General features: G+C 45.4%; 2 protein-coding genes across 2 annotated transcripts; both read left to right on the forward strand.

Moving 5' to 3' along the window:
- The first annotated feature begins 130 nt into the window (after positions 1–130).
- On the forward strand, positions 131–2,694 carry LOC311370684 (uncharacterized protein). The gene is made up of 2 exons (XM_084489019.1): positions 131–1,336; positions 1,543–2,694. The coding sequence occupies exons 1-2, from the start codon at positions 787–789 to the stop codon at positions 2,148–2,150; spliced, it is 1,158 nt and encodes a 385-aa protein (XP_084345145.1). The 5' UTR covers positions 131–786; the 3' UTR covers positions 2,151–2,694.
- Positions 2,695–2,897: 203 nt separating this feature from the next.
- On the forward strand, positions 2,898–10,423 carry LOC311370683 (triokinase/FMN cyclase-like). Its single transcript, XM_084489018.1, has 17 exons — positions 2,898–2,948; positions 3,539–3,728; positions 4,512–4,616; positions 4,840–5,027; positions 5,400–5,478; positions 5,604–5,693; positions 6,135–6,169; positions 6,271–6,355; positions 6,508–6,597; positions 6,793–6,909; positions 7,720–7,842; positions 7,976–8,113; positions 8,406–8,512; positions 8,704–8,810; positions 8,922–8,955; positions 9,046–9,138; positions 9,941–10,423. The coding sequence occupies exons 1-17, from the start codon at positions 2,943–2,945 to the stop codon at positions 10,097–10,099; spliced, it is 1,746 nt and encodes a 581-aa protein (XP_084345144.1). The 5' UTR covers positions 2,898–2,942; the 3' UTR covers positions 10,100–10,423.
- The last annotated feature ends 275 nt before the right edge of the window (positions 10,424–10,698 follow it).

Genomic DNA, 10,698 nt, shown 5'->3' on the forward strand with positions numbered 1-10,698 from the left:
TGTCTTTTTAGTTGTTTTTTTTAATTAAATGTACTTATTTACTAATTACAAGTAATTGATAGTAAGTTTCTCCTTATTTTTTGTCAGGGCATTTTTACATGCTAGAGGAAGATCATTTGTGATGGTTGAGTTCACTTCAGATTAGCTACTGTGTCAAAAAACTTGCTTGTGATCTGAATGTAGCTTTTGATCCATGCTATGACTTGTGTGCAGCCGTAACATGAGTTTCTCCAACTGTATTTTGTGATTAAGTAACTTTTAAATTGTCCTCAACCCTTAAACTATAAATGTGTGAGCACCCTGAGGGCTGTAGTGTAAAATACGTTTAAAAATACTAGAGGTCGCTGAGTCTTGGATGAGAGACAGGACGGATACTTTACTTCCGCACGAAAACTAGCGAAAACTCCGACCCAACAGATCGTTCAAAGCACTTTCCTCCGAGTTTAGGGTCCGAAACTCCCGGAAACTCTGAGCGTTTTTAAGGCGGGATGAGTTCCAAGTGTGGGTGGTGACGTATATCATTCGTGTCAAGAGCAGCGAAGAGCTGTACAAAGCGGCCTCACACGAAACCTAACATTATCAAACTTCTTTGCGATAAATTGTTTGTAGTTTTCTTTGCATCAAAACGTATTTTTTTAAAACCACAAACAACATATATGAAATTCATGGCACAATTCAAACGGGATCAGAAAATACTTTTCATCTCTCCATTGAAATACATGCATCAGAAATTTGAGGACCGGAAATAGGAGAAAGGCGGGACCTTCGCCACTCGGAGCGAGTCGCATGTTGCTGACACGTCGATTACGCACCATCATGCGACTGGCACGAAACCGGGAGAATACGAAGCGTGAAGAGGAACAAAAGACAACAAGAATAATGGTTCATTGGAAAGACGAAGAGACTCGCAAACTTCTGACGATAAGGGCCAAGGCTGAGATCTCCAGACAAATAGTAGGAACGGCAAGAGACTCTGTTGTTTATGAGCAAATCACGAAAGGCCTACGCGAACGAGGAATCATCCGAACCAAGGCTCAGGTAAACACCAAATTAAAAGCACTTAAAAAGCAATACCAGACGGTCGTCGAACGCAATGGCCGTAGCGGCAACGACCCTGAAATATGGTGCTATTTGAGTTTGTGCGAGGGTATATGGGGCAAGGGTTCGAGTCACTCGCCGAGACCTGTGGCTCTGGTCTTGAGCCAGGAAATGGCGTCCACTTCCAGAAGCCCTGAGGAGCCGACCTCCCCGAGCACCCCCGAGCCACCGAGCAGTGACAACGACGAGAAGCCTCCGGTCACTGACGTGTCGCTCAAGGATTCGGGTTGTAGCACAGGTACGATCATATTGGTCCATTGAATGCTGTTATGCATTCGTGTAGCCCAGATACTTGAGCATGATAAAGAGAAAGACAGAAGTAATGGATAATGTTACTTCACCCCTTGCATGTGTTTTTGTGTGCTCACCGGTGCCACCTCCCGCAGGTGTGTAAATGACACTGTAGGCTGCATGATGATTTAAAAAAAGGATCTTATCTTATAGAATGGACCGTCCCTGACGACGAACCGCCTAGGAAGAAGTCGAGGAACTTCACGAACCTGGAAAGGCAGTCGGCAGAGTTGCGGCGCGTCTTCCACGACATGGACAAGGACTTCCACGAGCGAGAGCGGCTCCGGCTGCTGGAGGAGCGCGAGTACGAGGAGCGGTGGCGGCGCGAGCAGCAGGAGCGCGAGGACCGTCGCCACGGGGAGGAGATGGCCGTCCTTCGGGACCTGACCTCCGTACTCCGGCAGATGGCCCCCGCCCAGCAGACGCCCGCCGTGCAGCCCCAACCCCTTCCCTCGGCAAACAACAACAACAACAGCAGCCACAACCACAACGCCTGGAGCCAAGAGAGGCTCAGGCTGCTGGAGGAGCGGGAGTTTGTGGAGCGGCTCCGCAGAGAGGAGCACGAGCGCGACAACAGACAACGGAGGGAGGAGATGGCCGTGCTCCAGGACTTGACCGCCACGCTCCGGCAAATGACCCAGGCTCAGCAGATGCCCGTCGCGCCGCCGCCGCCGCCACACCCACACCCACACCCTCACCCTCACCCTCACTCGGCAAACAACTCCTGGAGCCAAGAACAGCTCCAGCTGTTGCAGGAGTAGCGGAGGAAGAGTGGCTGGACAGTGCAGTATGGATATGGGGGGGGGGGCGGGGGTGATGCAAAATGCTCTAAAATGAGACAATGAGACATTTTCAGCCGAGCTGGGCTGGGCTGTTCATGTCTGCTGGTTATTGTGATTACACATAGAAGCAAGGCCATCAAACTGTATTCTACCTTTCTCCACATCTGTTCTTGGCTAGTTTGTATTTGGTTTTACAGTTTTCTATTTTATGCTATTTTAAGTGATGTACAGTGCCATGAGTTGTGTCATGGGATGAATAACGTTTTGGGATAAATGCACAAATGCAACACTTTTTGAATAAATATATATATATACGGGAATATTACTCTTTCTCTGCCATGTCCTAGATTTCACTCTTCAGAATGACCTTGGTCATAGAATTTGATTTAAAAAAAACAACATTTAATCTGTCCGATTTCTTCCATGCATCTTTTGGAAAATATTGGGTATATTTATAAGCTCTTCATATCAAGCATCTCAGGCCAAAACAAGTAAGCACTGTGCCTCAATAGTCGCCTTTTTCAGTAATTTTGGCCTTTAGTGATTCAAAAAGGAAACGGGTGAATAATCGAATCAAATCAACATTTTATTTTTAAAGTTGTTTGTACAAATAAAATCTAAACACGGATGGTTTCAATTTGTATTAACAAAGATTTTGGTTCCATGTTTTATGAATCACGCAAGTGGGCGTGGCTACGCCTGCAGAGAGGTTCAAGAGTTCATCTGCAAGTCCGACTCGGAAGGGAATATAAAAGCGACAAGCGTGGGAAAATGGAGGTAAACATTATTATTTAGCACTAGAACAGAACACACGAGGGCTGGAGTGTTGAAGTAAGCGCTGACACCGTAGTTCACTAATACATAGTTAATCCATACGTAGGCCTAGTTCAATAATCGATTTCGAGCTAACGGATAAACAAAATGAATCAAGTTGTATGCCTGTATGCCTGTCTCCATTTGCTATTACCATATTAGGTACTATAATCAAATCATGAAGCCTTTATCCAAAAGTGACCTGTGGTGATGTTTAGGGAAAGTGGGGCATAAACAATGATCTCGCTGTAGCCTGCGGAAGAGAATGTTACGCTTGAAATTCCTTACGCATCCACTAGGGGATGCGCTACCCCCTTTCACCATAAACCTCACGTTTAGTCCCAATCAAAAATCTCTTGTTATTGAGTGATATTGACCACAATCTTAAAGGCGTAGAGGACATATAGAAACGGTTCTGTGTATTGCATAAGTTCGGACCATTAGTCCTGGTTCATGTATAATATTTCCCAAATATTCCATGAACTGATGTCTCCATGACGATCAGGCCCCGATGTTGCGGTCTTTCTGTCTCCACGTACCTGTCTCTCCCCCAGGCCCAGAGGAAGCTGTTGAACAGTACAGAGCTGTGTGTGGACGAGGCTCTGTGTGGGCTGGTGCGGTCGGCCGGTGGTCTCTCTCTGCTGAGGGGTCTACGGGTGGTGGTGCGGTCTGACCTGCACCACCTCAGTGGGAGGGTGGGTCTGGTCTCTGGAGGGGGGTCCGGCCACGAGCCGGCGCACGCAGGTAGGGGTTCTGTCTTTGACCTGTCTGTTTGGCTCCTCACCTGTCTGCCTGTTTACCTTCTGTAATCCTGTTAGTGGTGTCTCTCTCTCTCTCTCTCTCTCTCTCTCTCTCTCTCTCTCTCTCTCTCTCTCTCTCTCTCTCGCGCTCTCTCTCTGATGAAGAGAAACTTATTTTTAGGACACGTCGACCAGCAGAATATTTTTGATTTAATATTAGAGCATGACCCTGGGAAAGTACAAGCAGCAAAGTTACCACGGATATAATACGCTATGGGGGAAGTGGACATGTCTGCAAGTCTGCAAGCAAGGCTAAAACACAGTTAAAGGAATCTACACAACAAAGGGTTAGGGTTAGGGTCAGTCAATTGGCTTGGCCTGAGTCAGACTTCGTGGCTACAATGGCAATGCAAATGACAACAATCTTAATAGCTCTCAGTCAGAGAGTGGAAGGGAGGTATCTCTAGGTACAGGGAGAATGTATACAATTCCTTTTAATGTGAATAGTAATTATATAAACAAGGTTAATATAATTGCATATTAAAGTTATGATTGATATTTCCATGGCACTCTCTCTCAGTGTGTCTATGTCTCTCTGTCCAGGTTATATTGGCACAGGTCTCTCTCTCTCTCTCTCTCTCTCTCTCTCTCTCTCTCCTCTCTCTCTCTCTCTCTCTCTCTCTCTCTCTCTCTCTCTCTCTCTCTCTCTCTCTCTCTCTCTCTCTCTCTCTCTCTCTCTCTCTCTCTCTCTCTCTCTCTCAGTGTGTGTCTATGTCTCTCTGTCCAGGCTACATTGGTACAGGGATGCTGTCGGCAGCGGTAGCCGGGGGCGTGTTCGCCTCCCCTCCTCCGACCAGCATCCTGGCTGCCATCCTCCACCTCCACAACGCAGGTACGGCGTGGGTGTGTGTTCATTGAAATGCTTCATGTTGTGTTGTGCCACATCATCTTTACATCATAAAGATCGCCGAGATGAGGTCACTAAAGTAGTGACTTTAGGTTTGGTCGGACGCAGAATCATAACAACAAGCACCAGCGTGTGTCTGAGAGTGTATCCAGGCAGGATACTACTGTGTAAAGTTTACCAGGGAGGGTTGTGGTGGTGTCCCCTGCAGGAGCCTCGGGGGTCCTTCTCATTGTGAAGAACTACACCGGAGACCGGCTCAACTTCGGCCTGGCCGCCGAACAGGCCCGTAACCGCGGCGTCTCCGTCGCCATGGTGATCGTCGCCGACGACTGCGCCTTCGAGCGCCCCGGCAAGGCTGGGAGGCGGGGCCTGTGTGGAACCGTGTTCGTACACAAGGTCCACAAAGTGCTTTACATTAAGCAAGGGACACATCGTTATTAATACATATGTGTGTATTTACCTGTACAGATAGTGTGGATGATAACAACTAAAAACCCCAATACACCCACCGTGCTTTCTAAAATCGAGAGCTATTCTGCACTCTGTGTAGTTATTATTTTTTTTTTTTAACTAGGTCGCTCAGCACTTTTAGTTTTGTATCTGCTCCAATATTGATTCTTGAGACAGCCGTCACTTTAGATAACAACATCCGTTAAGTGACTGAATGTAGTCGCTTTATCGTTAAGTAAAGTTTGTACATGTGTTAATGTGTGTGTGTGTGTGTGTGTGTGTGTGTGTGTGTGTGTGTGTGTGTGTGTGTGTATACAGTTGGCAGGGGCCCTGGCAGAAGAAGGCTGCCCATTGGACGAGATTGTTGCCAAGGTGACAGAGGTGCTGAAAGGGATTGGTGAGTCGTCCTGTCTTCCTCATCTCATTTATTGTGTAGTCAGCTGCCATTAAACTACTGGATCAAAGAGAGCGCTGGAGAAAGTGTTACTGTTGTTGTTTACTGTACTGTGTGTGTGTGTGCAGGTACTCTGGGGGTCAGTCTCTCCCCCTGCAGTGTTCCAGGATGTCTGCCCTCCTTTCAGCTGCCACCCGGAGACATGGAGCTGGGCCTGGGTGAGAGACATACACAGAGAGAGAGAGAGAGAGAGAGAGAGAGAGAGAGAGAGAGAGAGAGAGAGAGAGAGAGAGAGAGAGAGAGAGAGAGAGAGAGAGAGAGAGAGAGAGAGAGAGAGAGAGAGAGAGAGAGAGAGAGAGAGAGAGAGAGAGAGAGAGAGAGAGAGAGAGAGAGAGAGAGAGATTTATTTAATTGTTTTATAACTCTATTTTATAAATATATATTTTTAAATATTTTATATTTTTCTAGGCCTTGCTATTTTTCCTGTTCATTTTTTAAATATTGTTGGCAAGGTACATAGGGCAGTATATAATAGAACAGAATTGAAAGAAACAAGAGCTGGAGAGAGGAAGAGAGAGAGCGGAGGGAGAGAGGGAGAGGCGAGAGAAGGTGAGGCTGACAAGTGAAAAGAGTGTTGCAGGTCTGTGTGGTTCTTTCAGGTATCCATGGTGAGCCTGGAATCCAGAGGTCAAAGGTCGGCATTTATGTTTGTTAGGATATCTATTTAGAATAACATATACAATATATCATATCATAATATATTATGATGTAATATGTATGCCATGTGATCTGTAGGTGGTGTGTGCAGACCAGGTGGTGAACACCATGATAGATCACATGACCAACCCCAGCAGCCAATCACATCTGCTGCTCAACTCAGGTAAGTCACCTGTGTATCTATATGTGTGTCGGAATGTGATACATTTCTCCTCTCTCTCTCTCTGGGGGACATTGTCCATTTGTGTGTGTGTGTTTGTGTTAACCTGTCTCTCTCTCGACTGGACTCGGGTTATATCTTGACTCTCTCTCCAGGGGACAGTGTGGTTCTGTGTGTCAACAATCTGGGAGCTCTGTCCTGTTTAGAGATGGCTGTGGTCACAAGAGCTGCTCTCTCTACGCTGGGTAAGTGTGTGTGTGTGTGTGTGTGTGTGTGTGTGTGTGTGTGTGTGTGTGTGTGTGTGTGTGTGTGTGTGTGTGTGTGTGTTGGGGGGGTTATGGGTTGGCTGGTTCATGATCGATTGGCTAACAGGTTAATTATTTACTTGATTGATGAATGAAATCGGTGTGTCATGTGATGGGTGGTCTCCATGTTTACAGAGGCGCGTGGGGTGGTGGTTGCCAGGGTGATGTCAGGGTCCTTCATGACATCGCTGGAGATGGCCGGCGTCTCGCTGTCCCTGATGAGGGTCGACCCCGAAGTTCTCAGACTGTTTGGTAACACATCCCCTTACACACACACACACACACACACACACACACACACACACACACACACACACACACACACACACACACACACACACACAGCCTTGCATGTATATATATACTGTATATACAGTATACATAACTGTATATCTATAGAGATAGATAGATATATAAAGATTAAGTCTGTCAAATGATTAATCGCATAGTATTAGGGAGTTAACTGGCGATTAATCCATTTCTTTTAATTATATTTTAAATCCCCTGCAATTGAAATTCAATGAGATTATCAAATGGAATGACCACCAAATGTACTTAATAGCAAAGACTAAACCAAGTGATCTTGAGTTTTACTAACCCTAACCCTAACCCTACTCAATTGTAATTGTAATTCAATTGTAAACAGGCAGTTAATTAGCACAATTGTAAACCAACAGTTACTACAAGTGTATTTAAATTCAAATAAGCAGCACCACAGATTTGGGAATTGTAAACAGGTTGTCACTTACTGCAATTGTAATCAGGAAGTCACTTAATGCAAGTGTTATTGAATGTGAAGTAAGTGGAACTAAAAACAAAACTTAATTCTGACATCAATGTTGACATTCTGTGGGGAAAACCTTTCAAAATCACACCAAAAAAAAAGAAATAGAGAGAGAAAGTGCGTTAATGCGTACATTTTTATGAATCAAGTTAAAATAAGATTGCGTTCATTTGAATAGCCCTAATAAAGATACACAGATATATATATATATATATATATATATATATATATATACTCTCGTCTCACACACACCCACCCACTGTTCCTGGTGACGGCAGACGCCCAGACGAGTGCCCCCGCCTGGCCCAACCTCAGCAGTGTGTGTGTGAGCGCACGGCAGTACACCGCCGAGCCGCCCGCGCTGCGCACCTGGGCCCAGGAGGGCGACGCCCACTCTGAAGGTAAGCGCGATAGGAGACGTGTTCTGTGTCATGTCGTGGAGTTCGCTATGTACCTAGATCCAGTTTTTCCATCACTTGGAAAGAATGAGCTTTAGCTGCTCTTCACTTTGGGTGTGTTTGTTTTGGGCCCCAGGGCCGCTGAGCCCTGTGATGCGTTCAGCGCTACAGAGGATCAGCTCCGCCCTCCTGGACAGACAGGAGGAACTCAACGCTCTGGATCGGGCCTCCGGGGACGGGGACTGTGGCAACACACACGCCCAGGCCGCCCGAGGTGAGACACACACTCAAGCACACGCACACACACACACAAACACACTATATGATGAACGTAAACCTGTCATAACTGGTTATACTGCTAGATTATTTTGATTAGTATCTGCTAAATGCTTGTGTAAGGTCAGAGGGTGAATGGTGCTTACATTGTACGTTATAAACCAGGTTCTTCATGCAAGCCATGTGCTTTGCATGTTTTATGGGTGTTTTATGCTCTATTCAATTTGCTCTATGCATTGCATCGAAGCAAGTATGATTCAGAGCTCAAAATGTAAACTTTTCACTCACAGCCATTCAGGAGTGGCTCTGCAGTCATGTGGTGCCAGGTTGCCCAGGGCAACTGCTGTCTGTCCTGGCCGGACTGGTGCAGGAGAAGATGGGCGGGTCTTCAGGGGGGGTAGGTGATCTTGATGTTTTGTCTTTGTTGAGTTTGTGGGAACCTGACCTACTCAAAACAGCTCATGTCGTGACGTCACAAGATCAACATAAGGCCGTTGTGTTCAAATGACAATACAGTGGCATAACTGCCTTTCCCTGTCACTCCCTGTCTCACTTTTACACACACAAACACCGCACACACACACACAGCTATACAGTCTCTTCCTTACGGCGGCAGCAGGTCATTTGACCGAGAGATTGAGCCATGCCGGGGCCTGGGCCAACGCACTGCATGCTGGGACACAGGCCATGATGAGGTACTAGACGTGTGTGTGTGTGTGTGTGTACTGTGTGTGTGTGTGTGTGTGTGTGTGTGTGTGTGTGTGTGCATATAACAGGATCTGTAACATTGTGTTTGTGTTAACCAGGTACGGAGGGGCGGAGCCTGGTGACAGAACCATGGTGAAAGCTTTATTTATTATTAACTCTGTCAGTCTGTCTGTCTACCCGCGTGTTTGAATGTCAGTCTGATTATTGGTATGCCTTCATCAGTTGGATGCCTTGTGCCCAGCTGTGGATGAGCTGCTGAAGGTAACAGCAACTCCTTCTGGTGGTGAGATGGCAGCACTGCAGGCTGCTGTCAAGGTACAGTACAGATTCATAGACACCGTACAGTACAGTACTGTTTCACAGTGCTCACAGTCCAGTGATAAGGGTGTTTGACTCCCAGCTGAAGCTGGTCCTGGGTTCGAATCCAAAAGTCCAGTCAACCCGTAGAGCAATACAACCTCTAAAAATACACACACATAAATTCACTGTTTCGCCGTTATAGAGCTGTAATAGAGCTGTATATAGATCTGTTCTAAGATCACTGGAATCCAGCTCAAGAGTATAAGCTCATTGTGGGACAAACATGCAGGCCAGAAAGCTAAATGTATTATCAGTCAGCCTGACCATGTCCTCCGTGAGGAATTCACACTAATGCCCTCAGGGAGGCGCTGTTATTCAATCAGATCAAGAACAATGAGGTACTCCCACTCTTTTATCCCTGCAACCATCAGGTTGCTAAATGATATAGGTTAGGAGTAGGTGGAGAGCACACCAGGGTTTTCAAGTGCAGGGTGGTTGCTTACTGACAGACTGAAATGAATTGTGAGTTGAATGTGTGTGTTGGGACTGCTGTTGATATATGTTTTTGTTTGTGTCTACCTCTTATGCTATTTATAGTATTTATTAAGTAATTTATGTGAGACTGGTAACTGCGAACTGAATTGCCCATTTTGGGATAAATAAAGTTTTTCTAATCTAATCTATAGCTGTAATAGAAGGTAAAAAACGATTTACAGATTTAAAACATGGACTTGTGCATGTAATGTACTATAACTAAATGTATTTAGATCTTATACAATGTGTTTCTCTTCCCTCCCTGGTTGTACCTGGTCGTCAGGCGGCAGAGTTAGGGGCGGAGTCAACCCGTGACCTCTCCGCCAGAGCAGGGCGAGCGAGCTACATCGCCGCAGAGCGAGTGACCCTCCCTGACCCCGGCGCCGTGGCCATAGCCGCCATCTTGAGAGCCGCGCTGGAGTCGCTAGAGGGACGGCCGTAACTTGGCAACCAGGGCCTGGCTGTACATAAGAGTACGAATCACTATGTTATAGTAATATATATATATATATAATAAGCTTTGAATAATATATTATATATATGTATATATATATATATATAATATATTGGTAGTTTCCCCCATAAACCAAAACTAAAACAACCCAAAATATATAGCAATTTGTTATCAATCATTTTGCTACATTATCATTTGTGTGTGTTTCAATAAAGTAATACATTTAATTGTTGGTTTCAGAAGACATTTCTGAGTTGTAATGTATGCATTAAAGAGGTAATAACTGAATGACTTTCACTGAAGACAATGGTAATATTTACATGAATAATAAAATCTTAATGAAGTATTTTGGCTCTGTTTGGTTTGGCTTTCTTTTTGTACTCTGTCGTTTTAGAGTTAATAAACTAATATCACAACGTGTATCTATGGTGATTAGGGTAAGCTTATCCAAACACTGAGTTTAAATTAGGGTCCTATAATTAAGTTTCTATAATAAGGGGTCAGGTGATTCTACATGCGGGTTAAGTTTCTACAATAGGTGTCAGGTGATTCTAAGTGTTTGCCTCAGGGTTAGGTGATTCTACAGT

Source organism: Micromesistius poutassou (assembly GCF_964030765.1).
Source record: "Micromesistius poutassou genome assembly, contig: SCAFFOLD_5295, whole genome shotgun sequence".
Classification (NCBI taxonomy): Eukaryota; Metazoa; Chordata; class Actinopteri; order Gadiformes; family Gadidae; genus Micromesistius; species Micromesistius poutassou.

Coding starts and splice junctions, on each gene's coding strand:
- LOC311370684 (XM_084489019.1), top strand. CDS start 787: ATGTTGCTGACACGTCGATTACGCACCATCATGCGACTGGCACGAAAC. Junction 1,337..1,542: donor GGATTCGGGTTGTAGCACAG/GTACGATCATAT, acceptor CTTATCTTATAG/AATGGACCGTCCCTGACGAC.
- LOC311370683 (XM_084489018.1), top strand. Junction 5,479..5,603: donor AGAGGTGCTGAAAGGGATTG/GTGAGTCGTCCT, acceptor GTGTGTGTGCAG/GTACTCTGGGGGTCAGTCTC. Junction 6,170..6,270: donor CTGGAATCCAGAGGTCAAAG/GTCGGCATTTAT, acceptor TGTGATCTGTAG/GTGGTGTGTGCAGACCAGGT.